We start from the raw sequence: 25,490 nt of genomic DNA, 5'->3' as shown, positions 1-25,490 counted from the left end.
TACTTCTCACCTGTGCAAACGCTGCATTAATTGACATAAAATGTTGCTTTAATAAACAGAGGATAGGGCGACAGGAAGCTGGCAGCACTGCAGTAAGCCATATACAAGAACATACACTTCTGCTGCAGCCAAGAACAAAGGGAAAAACTACTAATGATACAAATTGACGGGGAGAAAGAAGCATTGGAGAATTGAGTCAAACTTTACAACCTCAACTAACAGGTACATGTGCTTGAGTCTAAAAACCACACTACAGATTTTACAAAACAGTGTTGATATGGAGTGCCTTCAGAAGTGAAGTTGCCATTTGTTTAACCAGGACTTGCCCTCCGGAACTCTGTCCATCTCTTCTCTCCTCAATCAAATTCTGAAGCTTCCGAGGCAGATCATTCTCCACAATCAGTTGCTTTGGCCGGGGGTGATGCTCGTACACAGCCTGACAACAAAAACAACAAAATAAGCAATCAATCAATTCGAGATGTTCAGCTTTTGAGCAAGCTTGTAATTTCTTAAACAGCCTCATGATACATCTAGAGAGCCAAAGGTAAATATCCTAGAAAATGAGCCATGAATATATGAACTGATAAAGCTTGTTTAAGATCTTCAAAATTCCACTAATTTACCAAGTAATGAAAAGACACTCAATCAAGTAAATAAAAACATCTCAAAAGTTCTTCATGCCTATATTATCCAAAGCAACTGGTGACTGTATTCAACACAACAAGCATTATCTTATAAACTCCCCATAGACAGTGCTCGAGTAATATACATACACAGTGCTCGAGTAAACAGAACGTAATAAGGATACACCAAGAAACCAGTTTATGTAATGAGAGACACTCAGGCTGCAGCCAGGAAATGCAAATCGATCATTTCAAAGTCAAACATTAAGGACAAACCTGCTGAAATCTACAAGTTTCTGAATATTCCTATGTATGGAAGTTGACAAGTGACAACTATTCCTCCTCACCCATTAATTACCACATAATATGAAAAAATCTGCAAACCTGAACCTAGAAAAAACCACCAAGCAACCAGCGCACACCCACCAACCTTTCTCAATACAGCAATATGTGGTGGATAAAACTTAAGATAGCTTTTCTACAATGGAACAGAAAGAGTCAAAATGCAGAGATCTTGCAGGTCCCAGAAGTCGAAATCTACAACAATTTTAAGACAGCAAACTACATCAACAGACAAAAAGCGGATTTAAGCCATATGCCCTAAGCCTATGCTGATTAGATGTAAGAATCAGCCAGATGCTAATGTTGACCGAAACTTCCAGCTAAGGAGAGGGTAATCCTGGAGGTTGGTTGTTCCTCAGTTGCTGAAGAGGGTGATGTGGATGTTGGTATTGTATTTTAGATCATTTACACTAAAATAATGTAAATGGTGGTGGTGGGGAGTTCACTACTCTGGTACGTAGTGATATTTTCTTTCAGAAAGGTTATTAGCTCTTATTGAAGTAATTTAGCAGAGGCAGTAGGCAGTCAATCGTGGAGATGGGCAGAAAGAGACAAAGAAAGCTGATTCCATTATTTATTTTAGTGGCCATCTTAACAGAAGATAATGGATCAAGTATGAGTCAAGACTAGGGCAAGTAAGCTGGGTTCGAGAACACGGAAGTTGTACCCCAATTTAACTTTGTGGTTAACTTTCTGTGAGTCAACACTGTAAGGTGAGGAAATAGAACTTTCTACAGGATCCTTTTGTCACAGGCAATCGAACTAATTGAACAAATGCAAAGCTACCTACTAAGCCACATTTTATGAAGTGCCCGATCATTCCAGGCAGAATAAGATTTTAAATGGAATGGAATTTCCCTTTGATTGGTCAAGAAATGAAATAGCTAAAATGCCTAGAAAGGAATACAATTCATTCATTATGACCATGTATTACACTCTGCACTGAGTAACCAGCACTGGTAAGACACACCCTGCAAGTTCAAGCCACTGCTGGATTATGAAATAAGAACATTCAGTGTTCAGTGGACCAAGAAATTAGTTTTTGCTTTAGACTAAGCCTTCCTGCTCTACTATCTTAACAAACACAGAATGCGAACATGCAAATTTCAATAGCTGTATCAAGGATGTCTTTTCATTTACTGAAGCCTAATTCTATAATACATAGCATATACTTAAGACTAAATCTTATGATACACAGCATGCAACAGATGTGGCATATGAAAACATCAGTTACCCACCTTTATTAATTTAAGTAAATTCAGACGCGCTATTGCATCTGGATGATCAAGTCTCGAGATTAGCAATGGTGTCAAACCATTAACTGCCAGAGTAGTATTTATTCGAGATGATTTCCTGCATCACAATATAATGCATGGTCAGTTACCTTCACCGTAATAAAAGCCAAATACAACGTTCCATTACATATAGTTATTTGATACAGCAGATAAATTGCTTGCACATAGCAAACTAACAGATGGATGAATATGTAAAAATTGGACTAATTGATACAAACAGCAAGGTCAATGATCAGTTATATACCCTACTTTCCTGACAGGCAAAAGTACCCATCTCAATGTATGATTGCAAGCCCTTGTATGCCTATCTTCCCCTCTGTGCCTTGAACAGAAGTCCAAGTCCGCAAAAACTATCTTACTTAAGCAGGTACTATCACTAGAGAAGCTTGCCTCAGCAAAACAACCACAAAACACTGCAGCCAATTCTTTCATTCCCACCACCCCTCACTACTGCTGTTGTTGCCAGCAGTCCCTTCACCAGCCCAGCGCCCCACCCCACCCCAAAGAAAGCAAACAAATCTTTTTATTCCCTTGTCCTAATTCTAACAACACATGCGTAATCTGAAGACTCTTATGAAATTAGTCAAATATGCAAAAAGGGTTGGACTAAATAACCTTTATTTTACTGGCAAAGCATCTCGTTTTTAATTTCCATCTTGATGCCAAAGGATTAGCTATACTCATTTCAATCTAAGTGCAAGTCTGGAAACAGCACACATTTAGACAATATATCCTAGAAGTGCTGGAAACTGAATAATGTTCAACGTTATTGACATCTCAATTGACCTTACTATTACTCGAATCCTAACCAAGTATAACAGGCTTTTTCTTTTTCATTTTTCTTCAGCATCATCACTCTGGAAATGGTGGTGTAGATGGACAGAATTATGGATGCCTGCAGAAATAAGTTTGACAAATATATTGTGTTTGAACAATCAGATCAAATTATTTAATCCAATTTTTCTGATTTTCATACACATCTTGTCACTCATAATAAATACCATTTCCTGTCGTATTAACTGCAGAGGTTGATGTCAATTCTCTTTCATCCTTTGATAATCCAAAAGCCCTTAAAATTGGTAAAGCAAAACTGATTCAGTTTGATATCACTTCACTGGTATAGCCACCAATAGATTTCTCAGAGATGTAGCTTCGGATCATAAGAAATGAGAATTGAAACTAAGCAAATAAGCAAGCATTGATGCTAATGTTCAGAAATATAATGAACAGCTCCCTTTTTTATTATATTTACCACACAGGTTCCATATGGATAGCACTTCATGCACCAGATCAAGAATTTGCAAATCCACAGCGTCAAAGATCATAATTTCTACATAGGTAGAAGCCACCCATATTACAGTACATCTTTTTCTCTTTATAATTCTCAATCTTTCCCAAAACGATACGTTAAAGAACCACTTAACATAAATCAAAGGAATTAAATGCTAGTCATCTTCAATTGATTTTATTACCTCAGAACTCAGAGTGGTCAAAGCTAATTCTAGTTAATTATTTTGTGAAAGAATGAAACATAATCAAGATGCAGGGGGAAACAGATAGATACATATGTAAACATATAGACGGCAATGGCATATGTTAAAAGCAAAAATACCACATACGTGATAATTTTCAAGAATGGTTCCAGTATGTGCAAGAAGTGTCGTTCCGAACAGCACTGGAAGAACTTAACCAGTTTTTGGACAGCATCCTTTTTGAGCAAAGCTTGTTCCACTTTCCTGTTTTCATTGTCATGTGCCAAGCATACAGCAAGTGAATCTAAGGCAGTCACAGACCAGAGGTCGTCTTCAAGAAGGCTCAAGTACACATCAAGCCCTCCATGAGCTCGCAATTGCTCCCTTGAATTTCGTGATGCATGGGCCATATCGCATAACAGAGGTAATGCACACTGTTTCAAAGGAGAATCTGACATAATAAAATGCATCAAGTGAGGAATGATCCCGTTTTCTGCAGCTTGTTCCTGTCTCCTCTTGTTAATCTTGCATAGGTTGAATAGTGCATTGAGGACCTTCAGCAAAACAACTAGTGAGACAATGTCATATGATGAGTAAGGTTCAAGTACTCAATAAATGCATGAGAACCCAACAAATAAAGCCCACAAAGGTCCCATTCTTAAATTTATAATACATTACAAGCTCCATACTCAACTACCTCCTTTCGTACTAAGAACTAAACAAGATGTATCAACCAAAAAAAAAGAATTTTCAGTTTATGCACCGGATGTGATAGATAGCACCCCATAAATATAACTTGCACTTAGTTGCATGCCAAATGTAACAAGAAATTGCATATGTCTCTCTTTGTTGGTGCATTAGATGATTGTCCTTTTAAACAGAATCAAGCATACAGATACCTTATTTTGCTTTATTTGAGTCTGTCAAAATGCCTTTCTTTTTGGCTCTGCCCAAACCAAGTCTTTTCTATTGGAGATCTATTAGTACATGGTCAATCATCAGAAAGTTTGTCTTTTTATTAGTATATTATACTTCAACTGCACATAGAAATAAGAAAGGAACAGGCCCCAAATGCCTGCCCCCACTGAATACTCAGAAGAATAAACATCAACAGCATCAAGAAATATGAAAGAACAGCTATAAATGTCCCCCCATGGCCATCACCCATAAAGTATTTTCAGTCTAGAGTAGCACTTAGAAATATTAAATTGTATAATCACTTTATTTTCCAAAATAGGAAAAAAAGTAACTGGCAAGAATGTATACTCACCTCGTGATGGATTTGTGACACAAAGGCACCTTCTTTGAGATCAAGGTTTGGGATCAAATATTTGATTGCATCTGCTCTCTGTAGATTTTCTAAGCAATGTGGGTCCGTTGACAGATGATTTATACATTTCAACAGCTACAAAAAGAAAACGATAAGAAGTATTACCATGATAGAGATCAAATGCAATGTTAAAACACATAAAATATTCGGCCGTACCTTTAGAAGAATTGGGGGCTCTATCTTATTGAACATCTGAAAAAGCCGACTAAGTAAACTTTGGCTACACATGTAAGATTTGACTGCCGTGTCTGCGGCAGCAAACACAAGTAGAAGGTCTGCTACCTTTTCCAGATACTCCCGAGCAACATCAACATTCCATGGGGATACCATATGGGAAAGTAGCCCAGATGATGTTGCACTCCCTGGTCTAGCATTTAAAACTCCTGAACCAGACAGCACACCAGATGCTCTCTGTGATGCAAGTCCAGAAGTGGCTGCAATTCCTCCATTTGTTGTCAGAGGACCTAACTTCTTATTAGTTGCCTTAGGTGAATTTCTAGGCAACGAATCCACATTGGCATTTTCCCTTCCTCGCCCAGAAACCTCTGTGCAGAGACAAATTATTAGGGTTATAATATATAATGGTGCTCAGCTTAAAGATTAAAGTCAAGTAACCACAAAACTAAGGTCAACTCGGAATACAGCACTAAAGAGGAAAATATAGCCCAAGACTTCAATGATGACAATAATCAGAGCTCAAAACTCCATTGTAAACTATCACCTTCAGATAGTGTTTTTTGGGATATATGTCTAACATTTAAAAGCATAAGGTACAGCCTTCATCTTAAGAGAACTATACTAAAAAAACAGTTATGATTACCTGCGAATTCAGCCATCAAAAAATCAAGTCCATTTGTCTTCTTCTCACTAGATGCATGTAAAAGAGGCAAAACACTTTCATGTTTTTCCATCCCCGTAAGATGCCGTACATACTCAAGCTGACCAGAGAAATGGCGTGATGGAGGTTCTTTATCCAATAAACTGAGAAGGGGTCGAACATTCTCTTGCTGGCTACCAGTGTGAGCTGATGATCCATTTGTTGTCATATCTGCTGATTTTGGAGCCCTATCTGTCGACGTTCTATTTGCTGCATTCGCACCTCTTTGCTGCTTTAGGTCAACATCAGCTCTAGAAGTTTCATTCTTCAATCGGTCAACACTTCCACGATCTCTAGAGACAGCTGAAAGATAATCCCTTACTGCAGGACTGGATCCTCGGTCCAAAGATGGAGGATCTGTCACTCTTAAAGCACCTGAAGCCTCCACATTAGCAATACTTGATTGAGGCCTATCGGCATCTGAAGGAATAAATCTTGAATCAGGTGATCGCGATACTGATGCTCGAGAAGGTTCTTGTAGTCCACTTTGTGATACCTGGTCTCCTTGCTTAACAATAAGGTTATCAGGCTGGTCACTCCCATAAAGTGAGTAATCCATCTGTACAAATGGAGAATTGCTAGAATCCTGAGTATCATATCTTGGTTGTGGAGGTAAACCATCTGGAGTGACCCCACTGCCAGAAGCTATAGAAGCTAGACGAGTTGACTCATTCAAACTATAAAGGGTGTTAATAAGTCTAAGTAATATCCCATTCTTGGCAGCTATACGACAAAAATCATTTCTAGAGGTGGACTTCTGAAGCTTGAAAACCTGCCACATACCATCAATAGCCATATGGACCATTTCCCTGAAATCAGAGCAAACATATTAATTAGTTTATGAATCTATAAGACAAAAATTCAAAATGAGATCATAGATATTCAATTCAGGAAACCAGATGTGCAACCAGTAAAGAAACCCTTAAACCTAAATGACTTTAAAATTTAATAAACACAAGAAATAATTCAATAGTCTAAAACTAGATGTAAAATGACCGAAGTGTTCACAGATAGCCACAGCAGAGTGTGTAGCGCTCAGTCATGCAAATTTAATAGATTTCTACTTCTGAATTAAAAAGCAAATGAATGTAGTTGTCTTCCTGCATAAAAATCAGAACTCAGAGCAACAATAATAGCATTTTTTTAACAGATGAAGCTGCTACAGGAAGCCCACATGTGCACCTTGTAAATATGCCACCAACAAGATTTGCTTATTATATCCTGGCTTAATGCTGGACATTGAACATGTCTTGAAACTTCACCACTTATAATTTTCAAACTTGAATACTTTCTCCATTCATGCATAACCGATCACAAGAATACCAGTTACAGTACCTATTATCCAAAGAGGAATCCTTCCAGTAGTATCGGCCATTTACTCCACTTCCCTCCAATTTCATCAAGTGGTCATGCTAGTTGATCGATTTGCAACGTGAATTTAAGCAGCATGATTTCACAAACATTATGCATATGAATTTAATATGGCCTTCAATTAATGGATGTGATTAAAATACACATTATCCATAGAGAAATGGAGTTCCACAGTTCACTCTAAACAAAAAGTATTGAACACTCCCACTTCATAGATAATCGTTATCTAATTTGCGGATATACTTAGGCAAGAATGATCCAACATCAACAGCATGAGCACAATTCATGCAAGTAAGGTGTTGATATTTCTGGTAATATGGTCCTTATTTGTTAATTCACATGAACATAAAGAAATATGCTGGTGTTTTGAGATGGCAGAATTTGGCTTTTCAGCTAGTAAGGAAAACAATGTGAGACTTCGTTGCAGGATGATAGTTTGAGGAATTTAATCAGATAAACGTTTGGTGTTGCATTCACCATTTAGGTTTGATGATGCAAATAGCATGTCCACATAAATATATTGACTAACTAATGCGCAATCCTCTCTATATATTTCTTTTATAAGCCCTATTTTATTAGTTTACAAGTACAATATGCTCCATCACACAAAATATGTTGAGGGCTCACTGGAACTGATTGAGTTGATTAATTCCTTTCCCTAACCTAAAATCCTGATTGAAGATTAGTAAAGTACGTCCAATAAAGAGAATTCAAGAGTAGCAATAATAGTGACCGGAAAAACTATTCAAAGACCAATTAAGCTTTCATAAGCATGAGCATGCAACCAGCCATCAAGCTTCTTTGACCAGGAGAAGTTGATTGTTCAAATATACAACTCTTGTTCATAAGACAAACCACCGCTGTCACAGCTGGTGGGGTTGGCATGGACCTCCTGCTCATGTTAATAACAACAATATAGAAGATGATTTAGTGCTTGGGATGTGTCTGTAGCCCCCAAAACAACAATCATCCATCTTCAAAGATGCAAGAGGGTCACTGGGAAATGAATGAACAATGATCCGGGTAATGGTCTCTTGGCACTGATTCTGCTGAGATAAGGTGCTATATCTTAATCATGCTTCTCAATCTAAAAGGGCAGAGCAGACAACAGAAGACTAAAACCAGTCTCTCCCCAGTAGCAACATATCAGCATAGTGCCACACCCAATTTCCTTAGACACTGAACTAGGCACTTATCCAAATCCAAAAAGGATGTAAATTATTGCCGAAAGAGAAAATATGTAAATATTTAAAGATAAATTCTGATCTAAAAGCAATTCCTACTGGATAAACAGCTCATGTTACCCTATGATTCCATTAAAAGTTCACATAGGCACCATAGAGTTAATATAGAACAAAGAGGGCAATTACTAACAGCTATCAACCACTAATCATTCACCAGAATTGTAACAATTGTAACTTCACATAGTTTGCTTAGCATATTTAACTAGAGGTAGTTCATGGACTATCTGACTTGCATTACGGCCTTCAATGAATCTAAATAAATACCGACTCTAAGCATTCAAGTTTCAGTAACTTTGGTACAAGTAGTTCCAATAGCCAAATAGCTTTGCAAGAATAATCAACCAAAATTAAGTACTTAAATTCAAACTACTGACCTATATTTTGCATAGTCAGCCTCTAGAAATCCCACCAGGACGGGTATACCACGGCAAGCAATAAACATTTGCAATGTTAAGGAGCTGGAGCAAACAAAGTGTTTTATCACATACATGAAAGCAAATCAATTTAGGTACAGAATAATACCAGGGAGAAAAAAATTAACCTTGATTGGCAGAGTTGCTGTAAGAAATATGCTGCTTCCATGCGGACTTCCCGGGGCCGGTCATGCACAGCAAAGCTCATCACAATTGGAATCTGGAATATATTTTAGGGTAAGCCATTTGTATGATCAAAATAACAATCTAAAGATTTACGGCTCAATGATACTTTCTTATCTAAGCAGATTTCCTTCCTGTCGGAAAGTGGGTTGAGTTATGAAGAAAAGTAGATATCAATCACAGACTGGTAAAATTTGCTAATTAAAGAGAAATTGATTCTCATCCCTCCTATACGCCCCATTACTCTGACAGAGAAGGACACGAGTTGTAATCAAAACCTGATAGCTCATATATATGTTGGTTATTTGACACAAAATGGAGAAGATAGAAATTACAATGATTAATGCGGTATTTATTTCATACTTAAAAACTTTCCGCTTATAAGCTGCAAATCAAGAACTTCAACTCTCACATCCAAAATCGGTCCGTATCGATACTCGATTTTCTTCTACGAAACAATTCCTTATCTACTGGCACAAGACAAGAACCCTAGTTCAAATACCTAGTAGAACACTTGTGTGGCATCTTAAGTAACTATTGGGAAAGTCATACAAAAAGTTCCCTGTAAATGGATATTGAGCAGTCACAAGATGCACAAGACAATAATAGAGGCAACACCAAGTATCTAATAAAACCAGAAAAAAGTTCGTTAAATAATCAAAAAATGTTTTTCTATTTCAGAATGTTACCTGAAAAAGTAACTTTTTGCGATTATATATCAATATGTGCATAAATGACCTGAAAAATTCAATTATTTAAGTACTACAATTATGTTCATCCATATCTTCTATTTCAATTATGTTTCTCAATTCTCACAACTTTATAGACAAAGCACCAGGGTGTAATAAAATCTCTGGATCTTTTCCCTTTTGTATCTCTTACCAAACAGAATATACTTCAATCACTTGCTTAAGTTTCACTTTATCAGGTACATCAATCAAAAGCATATGACATCCAACTGGTTAAAGTTAGGGCATGTCCAATAGCATATAATTGGAACGAGTTTGTTGAAAGAGGATTTAATTGGATCCCACAATTAATACTATCAAATAGGTCTTACAAAATATGGATATCTGAATTAAGGATTCCGTTACTGTTAGTCTAGTTTTTACTAGGTCACGCTTTAGATGCAAACTTAATCCTTTTTATAAAGTAATATATTAAAAAGTTCACATGCTTGCATATTAAACATTAAGTAATTGGTATGGTACTCATAGAAAATCCAAACTATTGCCCCAGCATGACAAATTAAAGAACTCCCCATTTATGGAGCTTAAAACTGACTAAGCAAATTCATTCTAAAAGATCAAACGGGTATAACATCCTTTTAATCTTGTAGAGATCCAATCAAGAAACCATAACAGCAGATCTATCCTTGCGCAAATCCATAAGTTCTTTCACTATCCAAATATACAATATGGATGAAAGTTAGTGATTCAGGGTGATTAATTTAGCACAGTACGATTAATAAAGGTGGTTAAGTTAGACTTAGTGCAAATGAAGATTATGAGTAAGAGATTATCATGATATTGAAAGTGGGATGAGAAGGTAAACTTGGCAAGTAGAGCCACCAATATGGCATCATTTGCAACTTTACCATCTCTTATATCAGTATGTCATGCCACATGTCATTTCCAAGATATGCGGCAGAGATATTGATAAGTAAGCTCCGATTTAGCTTGAGGACTTGCAATACGTGATGTTTGGATAAACAGGTAACAACTTTTGTTTTGGGAATGAGACTGAACTTATCTACACCAAAATTGTATATTGGTTGATCTATTTAGAGAAAAGAAAGGAAAAAAGAGAAGCCAGTAGAATAGGCAGTAAAGAAGATGATTTTATCAAGATAATAAGTAATTGCCCAAACTGTAAGAGATCTTCTTCACTTTATATATTGTTCCAGTTCATAAGGTATTTGGTTTACGCTCCAATATTCAAAGTTTTGTGGTTACCCGTAGACACATCAATTTCTATTTTAAGCTTGATTTCCTGTTGATTTTTTCTGCTAAGTTCACTTTAAAAGGTAAAATCAAGATGTTTCCTACCAGACAGTAAATGAATGCACATCAAGATGTTTCCTACCAAGAATGCAAATCGACAGATTCAATGAATAGTTGTCATAATTGAACATGTGAACAATGAAATGAACACAAAATGTTCATGTGAATGGGAATTAGTTCTGACAGAATGCTAAGGGCTTTGTAGATCTTAAAGGGTTTACCATCCATGGTTATTAGCATAACATGCCGTACTTGCACAGAACCCACACAAGTACACAGCATCTAATATTTAATGGTTTTACAGTGAGCTATTTGCTTTGACTCTCATTAGAAATTATAATTAGGAGTACCAAGCGTGTGAAGCCTAAGAAGAAAGCGTACAAAGAGAATACAGGACATTTTGGGTAAACTAAGTTATGTGGGAAGAGTGTTTTGGGAGGGTGCATTCAACAAAGTGCTGTCTCTTTGCAGACATGGGTTGCATTTATAATCATCACATTGGGTGACCATTTGACGGACGTAAGAATAATTCAGCTCTTTCCTTTTCTTTACATTTCATTTTGGATTGGGGACTAACAAACTCCTTAATCTTATACAAGAGAACAAACAAAGAAAATCATGGATCCCATTTGATTGCTTCTATTTGTTCATTCAAGGGCACCGTTTGGTATTGGCCTTCTTTCACGCTCACTAAAGAGAGAACTGCTGACAACTTAAAAAGAAACTATAAAAGAGAAAATTGACATGCTCTATGGGTTGGCGTGGAGGGGGACAACTAGCACCAAAATGCTGAAGAATAAAGGGGACAAAAGTAGTTCTTTTGTTCATCATATCTTGCATACCAGACAAAACAAATCTTGTCCCTTCCATCATACCATGCATGCGGCAAACCCTCTATTAGGGCCAACTACATTCCAAGAAGTTACCGTAACCATCATTTGTAGCCCGTTTGAAGTACACAAGACTGGCTTCTGCCATTCCATATTTCTCCAGAGCTACATGTTTTCGTTTCTTTATGGAGGTTGCAGCATAGCACGGACAAGAAAAATGTGGTGCGAATGGATTTGGATGGAAATTTGCGCACCCAAAAGAGTTAATGATGCAGACCTCATTTAGCTGCTCAAATGTCAGTTGAACATATCATGTTCACAACACACCTTATGGCACACTTCACCAAAGGGCTATGTTGATACAAAAATTGGGTCAGCAGCCAAAATGGTTCCAATTAGGAAACAAACGATCAAGTGGTTGTTGATTCTTAGTTTGCGAAACTTCTTATTGGAAAGAAAACTGCCTGAGTGCAATGCTGATGCATTACATCAAGTAAAGAGTAGTAATTCCTGCCCATTGGCACAATAACCATCATGGATACCAGAATATTATATGCATTCTAACATAGCTAGATGTGAGCAATAAATTGGTATATTGGATCAAAACATTAGATACAGAATTCTTCAATCTTTTGCCTTTTCCATGTTCATTTTTTTGGAGGGGAGGAGAGGTGTTAGGGTTGTTGAAGGGGACAAAAAACTGCATACTGACGGGATTCACCCATCAATATTCAATAACATTTTAACTGCATCCATTGCTATATTTATCTACTAATTGCCTTCATGATCTTAAACCGCACACGCCCACACAAAGAACTAAGTAGATTTGCATTTGTAGAATACTTACAAGACCAACTAGACAAGCATTCTCCTGAAAATCAGTGTTATCTTTGATTATTTGGTTCAGAACTTGGAGCACTGAACATATGACCTGCAATTTGGAAAAACAATAACCCATAGTGGAGAGAGGAGAAACAATAAATATGTGCAAATAAAACAAGAAAGTAAAGGAAACATTGATCTTCATGCAAAGTACATACACGAGTTCTCGGAACCTCAAGCAGCTCCATTAGAGGAAGCAAACCATGTTGTGTAATGAAAAGAACCTTCTGCTCCGGTCGCTGATGAAAGAAAGTAATCAATTTCTGACACGAAGATACAATCACATCTTCTGGTTCTTCTGGCCTTAGCAATGACACTAATTTGCTAAATTCTACTGCCTGTAACACAGAAACCCATAGCACTTTCATTCTTCGTGATAATGAAAGCACATAATCAGGGAAGGACTGAAAGATATTGCGGAACAGATGATACCACAACTCAAGATCAGAAATGAATAGATCAAATCCCATATGAACAAACAGATCATCACACCATAAGACTGGATAAAACTCCCAAATCTTAATGTGATATCATGCCAATTTTTTATGGGGCATATGGTGCCTATTTGACTCCAGGAAGCACAAAAGGATTTAAGAAGTGGCCATTTTGGATGTCAATCATAATACATAAAATAAGATCACTCCTTGTCTCACAAATATATTAAATTATTAAATCACTTTTCTCATGTATCAAAATTACTAATATTGACCCTTTACCTTAAAAACTTAAAGCAGCCAACATGTTCAATTTTTTCATTTCTAGAAGAATACCGTCAAAATACAATTTAGTAATGAGACAAAAGCATCAAGAGAAAATTGTTGCTTACAATCAGCCCCTCCTACAATAGTTACGAGAAGTAAGCAACCAACAGCAGTTCAAATAACATAATAACTGGATATTTTTTAGTAAATTATAATTTTATTGGCTTATAACTTAGGTATGGAAAAAAACACAAGGAATACATGAACATGAAAAGCAATTCAGAAATAGGCAGAAGAGTACCTGAAGGTGAAAGAGATTTTCGGCAGGCAATTTATCTTCAAATCCCTGATAAGCAAACACGGCATAAAACAACAATTAGAGGCATTCAATTAAGAAAGCAAGCAATCCAGCTTTACCTCAATCTTACCAGAGTATCAATATCAATTACATCTTCCTTTAGAACACCCATCACTAGACGAAGTAGGTCACCACCATTTGCCTGCACTGATTCATTTTCCATTTGCTTTTGAGCGATTGTAGCTCTTAATTTTGTAGCGAGGTCATTCTTTCCACTATCAGAGACTGCATTGCCTTGAATTATATGTGAAGAGGAGGCAGAAGTAGAGGCTTCAGCCACTCTGTCCTCCAGGTTCTCCAAGGGATGAAATAAATCATCCAAAGAAGCGTCACCTGGAGGATCACTGAATCTACTAAGCTCATTTCCTCCTGAACCCAATGGTGTCTTGACAGCCTACAGGAGACAGTCAATTTATGATTAGTATAAAAGCATCAATAAAATATGAATAAACAATGGAACAGTAATCATAAAGGGAAATACAAATGTTGGAGAGAAGTGCCAAGAGTAACATTTAGCTTCTGAATGGACATACAACTCAGGCAACTAGGTCTGGTTGAAAGCAACTCCAAGAACCAAAATGGGGTAAAACTAATATTTTTTTAGGCCAGGCAGCTCTAGGCATCTTAATTGAACAGAAGATATGACCAACACCAATTTCATATTTCACATTAGCATTAGGTCTTGATTGCTTTTTCTGTGATACGACTTGGCTGTATAATTACAGACAGCCATTTAAATAATTATAATACCAAAGTGGTATAAGTTAATAATTGCAGACAGGATGGGAACCCGGCCAGCAAATAGCCTGTGAATGAGAAGGCATGGATAACATCTAAATACTCACATTTTAGGGCGTTTTGGTGTCATGTTAGATAAATAATTGCAACTATTTCAGGCTGAAATTCATATAATAGTAGAAAACGAAAAAAGTGGCAACTCAATTACTGCACAACCAATGACTACCTATTAGGTAGGAAAAATAGATATTTTCAGTCTTCTAGCTCGTACAAAAGCATAATGTCAAAACATATGCTACACAAACAAATTAATACGCACAGAACGAGGAACAGATACAATCAACTCAGAATCTGAGTGTTTATGGGAAGAGAAATAGACATGTTGTCTCTTCTCATGTCTAAAATGACACTACAAACGTGACATAAGTACAAGTAGTAAAATGGTTGTGTAAGAATGAGGTGCCTTATATATTAATAATTTCTTCAATGTTCATCTATGCCTGTGCATATGTCATATACCATCTAAGATTTAATAAATGTATTGCATTAATAGTACTTTATGTACAAATTGAAATTTGTGATGTTTGAGGATAAATGGAACTTCAAACAGAGACTTGACTGACATTTAAAAGAAGCTAAAGCAAGTATGAAGATGCCAAAGATAGAACTACATTAATTTACAATACATCAACTTTTTCATTCTTGGAAAGTGGGAAGTATTTTATATCAGTCCAAAAGAATAAGGAAAAAAGCTACAAGTTGGAATAGTTTGATAACCCCATCACATGGTTTAAGCTCTACCTGAGAGCATAATATGCCCCCATCCTAGACCTAGTTGTAATTAACTTTGGAACAACTAAAGTAAAAGTATACTTCATGACAATTTATGGTCCCCTCAATGAGCTTGAATCAATATCCAAGTAAACATCCAAACATCCTCTGTGATCATCAGAGTTGAAGAAAAGTTGGACAATGAAAATGTTCGTATATGGAATGAAGCACTAAACAAAATAAATACTCAAAATTACCTTCAGTGAGCTATCATCTTCACTGTTTTGACAAAAATTAAATTTGTCATGCTCAATAGCAACTGAACTTCCTTGCTTTTCAAATTTTCTAGCTACAGCATTTCTCTTTGTATTTGCAGCAGGTTCTACTTCACCATTTATTAGCACTTCGGCCTGCTGATTAATGGGTGGCGTGTTCTCAGAGAAATCAGAAATTGATGCCTCATGACTATCTACCAATCCATTCGAGTTGTCTTGCATGGGTGACTTTTCTCGGATTCCAAATGTGGGAACTTGATCTGAAATCACATCTTCCTCAAGGTTGTCTCTCCTTTCCTCAGCAAGATTAGCATTAGAACTATCAACCTCAGAAGATTTGCTGATCCCAGAAGTCTCTGATGGTTGCAGCTCTGTTTTACATTCCTGAAACACATAAAAAGCTTCTAAAATTGTAAAAAATTGCGTAGAGAATCACCTTTTAAAGCAAGAAAAAAAAGTAGGGACTGCATACTCGAGTCATAGTGGCAAGCATTTTTACAGCATGTGAAGGTTTCAAACAACAATTACTTACTTCCTCAGTAGAAGAGACTTCGACATTACGCCCTTGTTCACCAGTGCTTAATTCAGCATCATTGGACTCAACTCCATCAATGTTTCTGCAAAATTGCAGGAATTCATATGCTCAAACGTTGCTTCATCCTAATGCCGACTAGTCAAGAACTCTAATGGCAGCAATGAAGACACTCAAAAGAAGTAACACCAATAAGGGAACCCCATGCAGTTGCTTTACAGAAGAGCAACACAAAAACAAAGAATATATTTCACCACTGAACCACGGACCAACAGTTGGATGTGGCATAGGAAAGACAATCAAATAAATGCTATGAAATCAGGAGGAAACCTGTTGCTGAAACTATTCCATAGGTCATAAAACCCATTTGTATAAGACTACAGCAGATCTCTCATCTACACATTAGAAACTTGGAAACTGATGCCGAAGATTATACAATGAAGTCCAGGACAAATTTGAATATTCCAGTCATAACAAGAACCATTAGGTATTAAGGTCAGGGGTGAGCATATGGAGCAGAAAAGAACAGAAAATACCATTTAGCAGAGATCAACTAGTCTAAGAGTTGTAAAAAGATTGCAACAGAGAAACTTTTGGCTTCCAGGACTAGTAGTAGCTTAGTTTAACAGACATTATACGGTCTACACCCTAGTCAGTCAAAAGCAAAAACTCATGCACACATCTTCATTTCAATGTTCCTTAGAGTAGTGCTTGATCCTAATGTTTTGAAATACTAAGAAAAACTTCCTCAAACAAATAGCATTCAGAGCAGTAAAAAGTCCAGCTTAATATGCTTAACAGAGGTAACAAAGATAGTTTTTAAGAATAGGGGCAAAAAAATCCAATTATTTCTGTCTGCCTAGTGAAAAAGGCAACTGTCGTGAGTAAAAACTAATATATGCAAGCATGCATGTAATACTGCATTACCGGTAAACTAACTACAATAGAAAAGGAAACAATCCATGTTGCTGTAGTTTTCAATTAAAGAGTGTAACATCAAGGTCATTGACCAAGGTGCAGAATGGGCCGGGTCAGCCCAGGACCGGCACGGACCAACCCGAAAAAGCCTGGCCTGGGACATGACCACTACTGTTTAGGGTCGGTCTTGGGGCTGTCCCGTGTCTTTAAGTGGGCCCCAATTGGATCCATTTTTAAACCCAGGCCCAGCCCATGGACCGGCCCAGTTGAGGCCCGGACCAGGCCCCAATGTGCTTGTTTATTTTTTTTAATGATATTGAGGTTTCCTTATAAGCAATTACTTAAATTTATAATTGTCTTTAGAACTAAATAAATAATAAATTAAATCACACAAAAATTTATATATAGAATTATAATAGTTAAGAATGTATAATGAACTTTAAAAAACAGGCCCAGCCCAGGACCAGGTGGTCTTGGGCCACTGGCTGGGTTGGTCCTAGGTATTGATTCCTGGGACCAGCCCAGTCCCAAGTGGGCCTGGCCCGAACAAATGCATTTTTTTATTGGTTCGATCCGGTCTTGGATTGGGTTACCTAGCCCGGCCACTGTGCATCTTGAGTCATTGATAACAATATCAAAATAGTGGCTCCAGCATACAAAAGAACCCCAATTTTTTTCTCCATTTTATTGGAGAAAAGAGATGGACGTTTAGCATAGTCAATGTATATGCAAAGTGACAAATTTCATAGCTGTCCTATGAGCAAATAAAAAGAGAATGAAGGAATGACTGCGCCAGAAGGCACAGACAAATTTGAGAAAATGTGTGCGAATCTACCTTAGAGTTCCACTATGACGCAAAGAAGTTTGCAGAGCACGTCTTGAGTTTTGAATCCAAGGGTGTGAAAGTAACGTCTTAGCATCAGGCCTCTGCCTAGCATCCTGAATGTCAAATTAATGTCAAACAACAATATAGAATGCACCTATATGACGCAATGTCTCCAATCACAGATAAAAACATGCAAATATCCAATTTCCTAGGTTAAGTAAGATCATATAAAGTAAAACAATCTAACAAGATGTCCTCAGTCACAAAAGAGAATTTAGTACACAACATGTGATGTGACCTCAATACATGTCTCTAAAACTTCATACTGAAGCAACCAATGGAAAGGGAGTAGAAATGTTAACCCAACATAAATATCTTCTTGCCTTGGCTTCCTACAAGAAGACCCATGATGAAGGTGGATAACATCTAATATGAGTAGAAACAAGAAACTATGGATCAACTGCTGACAGCAAATCAGGGGCTGGTGCCACCCACTAGTGTGAATATCAACTTTAAAAGACAGCACGGTACATATCGATGGCAGAAAATATCACACTTGATAAAATTGAGAAGATAAACTCCTTTTTGCCATTTTATTCACTAAATATTCTATTTATGTTGGGGGGGGGGGGGGGGGGGAAGGCATACACAGACCCACATAAAGTCAAATTCATACCAGAATTAACTACTTCAAGTGGAGCTCTAAGGACTCAGTGCAATGGTAGATTTTAAGTACATAAATGGCTTTCTGGTGATCATGTCTTAGCACTTTGATTGTGTCCTTAAATTGGGATGGAAAGTTGGTAATCATTTCTTAGCATCTACAATTTATCTTCACTGCTATACTTAAGCAACTATGTTTCATCCAAAACGATTTCACTTGCAATATAGAAGAAGCATTACAGATATCAAGCTGTACATCCACAGAAAGAGTTGCAGGATCTATCAATTAAGTCAATTTCTATTCAGAGAGAACTGGCCACTTTGTGATCCACAAGGCCTACTGGAAGCACAGTAAGGCAGCAATACAAATAAGCAGAAAGAATTGGCTTCCACATTGTACCTATGCCTTGAGGTATAACTACAAAGATTAACAAGAAATGAGCAAGACAATTTTCCTTCCTATTCTTTCAAATGAATATTATTATGATTGAAAAGAGTCATACATTTCATATTCTGCGGCTTCTCTTTAGGATGAAAAGAGAAAAGGATGGATGGGGAGGCATCAAAGGAAACAAGAACATGCTAACCTACTTCTCCAAGATTTATATTTAGGTAAGTTAGCGGCCAATCACCCACTTATATTCCCCACTTCTTCCAGGTAACTTTTCTTTTAGGTAAAAATGATCAGCATGATGGATGTGGAAGTACCAAATATTTTGTCTCTACATTTGAGAATATTATAAGAATATCCTTGGAGTTTCATTTTGAATCCAATGATGAACTTCGCACCTCCCTTTCGGAAAAGAAACACAAACATCGAGAGGTATCAAAAGAAATAAACAACAGCAGGACCATTAAGATACATGTCCAAGAAAACAAACAAAAGACAAGTTGAGAAAAATCATATCACCAATAAATCACATTTAATTTACCTGCTGACCTTTTTAAAGCACTGAAGTAGGAAATCAGTAATAGCTGGGGAGAGACTATCTGGAAGTGGAGGATGTTCATCCTGGAAAACAAGAAATTAAGTGCAAACTTTAAAGAAGTTACAGTATTATAGCTGAAACAGACTCAAAAGATTTGCCTAGTTTTGATTGCTTAAATATTCCTTTTTTTTGTTTTGTTTTTTCCATTATTTCAATTGGTTATGGTTAGGATGGGAGACAGAAGAGGTAAGATACATTAAAAAAGGACCTTCAACCATGAAAATGCAACATCTATGATTGTTCACGGCTATCCCACTATATTGGATTCAACAAGGATAATGATAAGGATTACAATAATGCAGACCTGATCTCTACCTGTACAATTCTAAACAGGGCAGGCATGGGCTGCAGATCATAGTAAGGTGGAATACATGTTAGAAGTTCAATCACAGTGCAGCCAACACTCCAGATATCAGATGCTGCACAAACTCCTGACATTTCAATGACCTGTAGTAGGACAACAAGAACGCAGAAGTCGGACTTTATATACCGCCAAGCATTACATAAATGTGTAATTTACTGAACACCGTAGTCATTGTGCCAAAGCAATTACAATATCCAGTCCATTGAATTAAACTTGATCATGGCTTTCTACAATTAAAATAATCGACCAATGTTTAATAGTATGAATGAAAAATAGAAGTGCTAAACATACACTTCATATGCCAAAGAATTGAGGAGATAATGCATTTGAATAACCACAAAATTATTAATTATATATCCCCTATCACATGATTGGTTCAGTTTCCATTTTTTTTTAGAATTAACTGGGAATATAAATGTTGCATTGCTCCGGTATTTATTTGTGGGACAAAGTCTTTTCTTGCTTTCCCTTAGTACAGCTCTGCTGATTTAACGCCTCCCCAACAAAATAAATTTGCTCAACGGCATTATCACAACAGTATTCCAAGGAGCTACTTGAAGGGACGATTATTTGTCCTTTCATCAGGAATGGAAGAATGTAAAGAGAAAAGGGTGTATCAATAGCGACACATTTTTCTCTTCCATAGTAGCAAATTGCTAGTTGCATTCACAAAAGTTGTGAAAGGAAAAATCAAACTGTTAATAGATGGATTCAAGCTTTTCTGTTAACAAATTCATAGTCAGGTTCAAGTATTTCATCCTGCTATCTGCTAGTCAATTTCGGTTAAGATCTTTCTCTTTCAATACAGTCCCATCCCTTGCTCCAATCCTTTCTCATTACTTTCACCAAGCTCCATGCTTTCTTGCCATCAACCAACGGGGGATAGGGGGGAAGCAAATATATAAGATTAAAGAGTGTTTTCAACAATTCTGCACCATAGGTTAATGTCCCTCATACTTCAGAAGAAACCTTTATATGGGACGTTGAAGGATTACGGTCAAACTCCCTACATTGCTTTGCATACCCAGCACAAGCGAGGCTATAGAGCAACTGACAAAGAAGACAGACAGACAGAGAAAACACACAAACAGACAGTGTCAGAATTTTAGATATGTAAAGAGAGAAACAGAGAGGAAGATTTACGTGGTTCAGCCATACAGCCTAGATCCACGAGACAAATGCCCAAAAGGCTAAATTATGTTATTTTCTCTTAATATAATTCAGAGGATATAACCTTCACCTAGGATTACATATGTCAAAAATGAAAAATGGAGGAAATCTCATCAAAATCAAAACATATAAATACCACAAGAATCGCTTAGATATTATTGTGATTCTCTTTGATTGTACAAGAATTTGGAGAATCAATTCTTGATTCTCAAAACTCCCCCTCAAGTTGACCATGGAGATCTTGATGGGAGTGTTCCACTTGAACAATATAAGTTACCTCCTCAGTGCAAAGCCGGAGGAGGTGACCATAGGTCAAGCCAACATCCCACATGCTCTTGAATAGAAAATTTCTGCACTCTTGGGCTTGCGAGGGGATGCCATGGACACACATCCAGAGTAGTATAAGACAGCGACAGCCAGTTTGGTGCAAAACACAAGTATAAGGGCACTTAGCCCATCAAAAAAGGAGATGGGCAGACAGTTTAGGTTAGAACACCATCAGTAGTGGAAGAGCACTTCGCCTACCAGAAGCAAGAAGGCCGATCAAGGAGACCGACAAACCCCCCCCCCCTTTTTTTTTGATATTTGAGATACCTGTCAGAGTTTTGGATATGTGAAGAGAGAAACAGAAACGAAGATTTACGTGGTTCAGCCATACAGCCTAGGTCCACGACAAATGCCCAAAAAGCTAAATTATGTTTCTTCTCTCTTAATTTGAACATATAACCTTCACCTATATAACTATTTATATAGATGAATTACATATGTGATAATGGAAAATGGAGGAAATCTCAACAAGATCAAATCATATAAATATCACATCAATCACTTAAAACATTATTGTGATTCTCTTGTGATTTTACAATTATTTGGAGAATCAATTCATGTTGAGCATGATTCTCAACAGACAGAATTAAACCTAAACTGATGTCAAGTACAATAACAACACATCCAATGTTGATCACAAAGTTCAAAATCAAAATTAATTGGTCAAACCTGAAGCAGGCAATTTCATTTCTTTATCTGCTAGACTAACTAGATTTGGAATGAGAAAATAAAGCATTTAGCACATTTTGTTATTCACAGAGCCTTATGATATTAACCCATGGACACTTTTCTGTCTTGAGAGAAATCGAGAACTCTCACTTTTTGCTCTATCATAAATTTCTGCTTGCATGTATGAAGCAGAACCTTTCTGTTCTTACATGCCCCGACCTCATAAGGTAGTCTGATGAACAATGAAAATTCAAACATAAAGAGTCAAGCCAAATCATGTGCTTTAAATTCTTGCACCTTCTATGCAGCACAGAACTCACCGTGTTATTTATCAAACCAAATTAGAGTAGATAACTCTAAAAGTCTGTTGCAAACTTACTATTAACAACATATCTTCTGCCTTTGTTTACACAACCTTAAAGCAGCCAGGTCATGCGGTACCCAATGAAGGAAAGCAAAAGCAAGAAAAATTTTGATTTCAATTTAACAAAAACATATGATAGAAAGAATGCCAACAAGTGGAGCTAGATATACCTCAGGGGCCATCCAGTAAGGCGTTCCAACAACCGAATGCGTATTAACATCTGCTTCATTAAGTTTTGTTGCAACCCCGAAATCTGCAAGTTTGACAAGACCCTGAAAGTTTAAGTTAGATCAAGGAACTTGCAGTTCAGCAAGCTTGAATTTTCATTCACCAAAAACAATCAAGAAAACAACAACAGCATGTGTTCACATATAAATAGCACAAAAGCAATTCAAGGAAACAGAGGCACCACAACATGAGGAAATTCACTCAAAAAAATAGAAACAGTGACATGGTATTTGCATCAAAAACAAACAGAATTCTTATTAATATTTGTGACCAAATTATCACAATACCATAGAGAAAAGTCAGATCATTAGAACATAATGACATGCAGAAAACAAGCAAGAAGAGACAAAGATAGCATAACAAAATTATATGTACCTCTTTAGTGGTCAAAATATTTGCCCCCTTGATATCCCGATGAATTACACCTTGTTCATGTAGATACACCAGACCCTCCAATACCTGAATACAGCATGCTGCTAGATATTTAAACCAAACAAATTAACAGAAATCAACTGATAAAGTTGAGATCAGCTCTCAGACCTGGGCTATATAGACAGCCACCAAAGACTCTGGAAAAGGCCCAAATTTATTTGGCTTGATGATGTTTGCAAGTGAACCGTTCTCCACATACCTTCAAATCAAGATAAATAAAGACTATAAGAATCGCTTCTTGCTTGCCAAACAGTTTCAAGTAAGTCGAGAACATAATGAAGAAGTTAGAATCGTAACATACTCAAGTATAATGTGAAGATGACTTTTTGTCTTCAATGATCCAAGATATTTCACAATATTTTTATGATTCAGATTCTGCAAGAAAAAAGGCCGGGCATCAATAAGATTACAAGTAGAAACCACATCATAGTAGTATATTCTATTACCAAAAGATTTGCAGCATTAAAAACCAAAAGAAACTGTTGAAAGCATATAGCATACTCTCTGAACACAAGTTCAGCAATATCAAAAAGTTTGGTCAAAGAGATCATAAGTTTTGCATGCATGAAGTCCTGAAGAATCATGAGACTACAAAGGATCAACTTGCAGTGAGAACAAACATTTGAGCACAAGTTCGCTACCATTTTTGATGAAATGTTAAACAGTGTGAATTATAAGGTTGGATTTTCCTACGCTGGGAAACCTTAACAACTTGCAGCTAATTCATGTGGGTACGGTAATTTTATAGTACTAAAAGATGCAAGAACTCCAAATTTGCTGTACTAAAGATGCTTTGCAAGAACACCAAATTTACCTTTAGCAAATCGATCTCTTGCTGTCACATTTGCATCACCAAACGAGAAATTGAGTTACCGAATAGGACAGAGAAGCAACAAGCAGTGAGTCAGAATTCAGGAAAACCACTACCAAACATTAATGAAATAAGTTATCCAGCGCGGACTCAGTCCCATTAACAAGACTAAACATAAAGCTCGGAGAAGATAAAGCAACCACAACTAATAAAAAAAAGGAAATATCGAGACCATAATAATGTTCAGATCCTCCTGAGCAATATTCTCCAAAGAGACTTGCTTGATCGCAACAAAATCCCCATTCTCCAAATCCAAACCCTTGTACACTCTCCCATAAGCCCCTTTCCCAATTTCATCTCCAAGCATCTGCAAGCAAAACCATTCCTCAAAAACATCTTGCAACTGCAAATAACAATAGAAAGTGTAATAATAAACTGAACTCCGAACTGAACCACGGCAATGCTTACATATTTGTTGTCAAGGGTTTTGGATTTGTGGAAAGCAGAACTGGTCATTTGCCGAGCCATCTCCTCGCGTCCGCACGACTGTTAACCCCTAATTCTTGACTACTTCTACCTCCACTTACATTCACACATTGTTAAAATACACATACATATAAGAAGATGTGCGAGTGAGGTGCTGGAAGGGTATTGGGCGGCGAATTGACGGTAGAGAGGAGGAGGGAAGAGTAATTTATTGAGGAGACCGCGGCGGAGAACTCTGGGGCTGCCCGGAGGAGGACGGAGGCGAGGGTCCGGATTTTCCAATTTCTTATTTATTTCATTCTTTATTTAACATTTTTATTTTCCAATTTTGTAATTATTACTACTTTTTTCCAAAAAAGTAAAATAAAGGGCAAACTTGTCCACGCAAATGTTTGCTGTGCCCAGCCTGTCACGCCCGTTACATTTCCTTTTTTTTTTTTTTTCTTTTTTTGCCCCCTTGAGCATACTTGAAGTCTATTTTTGTCTTTTTAGCAGCATATTTTAAATTTTTTTAGTTTATTTAATAATAAATAAATGTGTTCAAATAAGAATTTAGTGATAAAGTGAATTAATTAAAAGAATGGTTATTATGTAAACAGATAAACATAGTGCATAATTTGTATATATTTTTACAATACATCGTATTTAGAGTTTAAGTAAAAAATATGATTAAAGTGAAGTTTCAGATCATTTTTTATGAAACCCTATCCACCTCCCCCTTTGTAAATATTATTCTAACACTGGAGATCGACAGAGAAATAACAATTATCATATGGTAAAGTTACAAAAAGTAAAGTCGAAAAATATAGTTTGCAGATCGAAATTTATTTAGATCTTGTTTATTTAGCTATATTGGGTTGGATATCCAGTCCAATCCAATATAATGGTATGTTTATAAAAATTTCGACACGAGCAAATCAATGTTGTTAGTACTGCACTTGCAAGTCAAGTTAAACTGGACTCACACTTAGCATCTTATGTGGAGGTAAATCACAAGTGATAA

General features: G+C 36.8%; 1 protein-coding gene across 1 annotated transcript; it reads right to left on the bottom strand.

Moving 5' to 3' along the window:
* On the bottom strand, positions 1 to 24,788 carry LOC105156093 (MAP3K epsilon protein kinase 1). Its single transcript, XM_011072134.2, has 24 exons — positions 24,470 to 24,788; positions 24,234 to 24,368; positions 24,005 to 24,025; positions 23,492 to 23,565; positions 23,299 to 23,389; positions 23,134 to 23,217; positions 22,701 to 22,802; positions 19,952 to 20,083; positions 19,588 to 19,659; positions 17,994 to 18,097; positions 16,241 to 16,325; positions 15,691 to 16,092; positions 13,995 to 14,318; positions 13,868 to 13,912; positions 13,024 to 13,203; positions 12,831 to 12,914; positions 9,096 to 9,187; positions 8,929 to 9,012; positions 5,883 to 6,748; positions 5,219 to 5,607; positions 5,003 to 5,137; positions 3,880 to 4,286; positions 2,204 to 2,318; positions 1 to 436 (listed from the first exon to the last, which is right to left on the bottom strand). The coding sequence occupies exons 1-24, from the start codon at positions 24,527 to 24,529 to the stop codon at positions 260 to 262; spliced, it is 4,260 nt and encodes a 1,419-aa protein (XP_011070436.1). The 5' UTR covers positions 24,530 to 24,788; the 3' UTR covers positions 1 to 259.

Source organism: Sesamum indicum, linkage group LG2 (assembly GCF_000512975.1).
Source record: "Sesamum indicum cultivar Zhongzhi No. 13 linkage group LG2, S_indicum_v1.0, whole genome shotgun sequence".
NCBI lineage: Eukaryota > Viridiplantae > Streptophyta > Magnoliopsida > Lamiales > Pedaliaceae > Sesamum > Sesamum indicum.
This window is presented reverse-complemented; position numbering and strand designations above follow the sequence as displayed.

Coding starts and splice junctions, on each gene's coding strand:
- LOC105156093 (XM_011072134.2), bottom strand. CDS start 24,529: ATGGCTCGGCAAATGACCAGTTCTGCTTTCCACAAATCCAAAACCCTT. Junction 22,803..23,133: donor ATATTTTGACCACTAAAGAG/GTACATATAATT, acceptor TTAAACTTTCAG/GGTCTTGTCAAACTTGCAGA. Junction 9,013..9,095: donor CAGCAACTCTGCCAATCAAG/GTTAATTTTTTT, acceptor TGTTTGCTCCAG/CTCCTTAACATTGCAAATGT.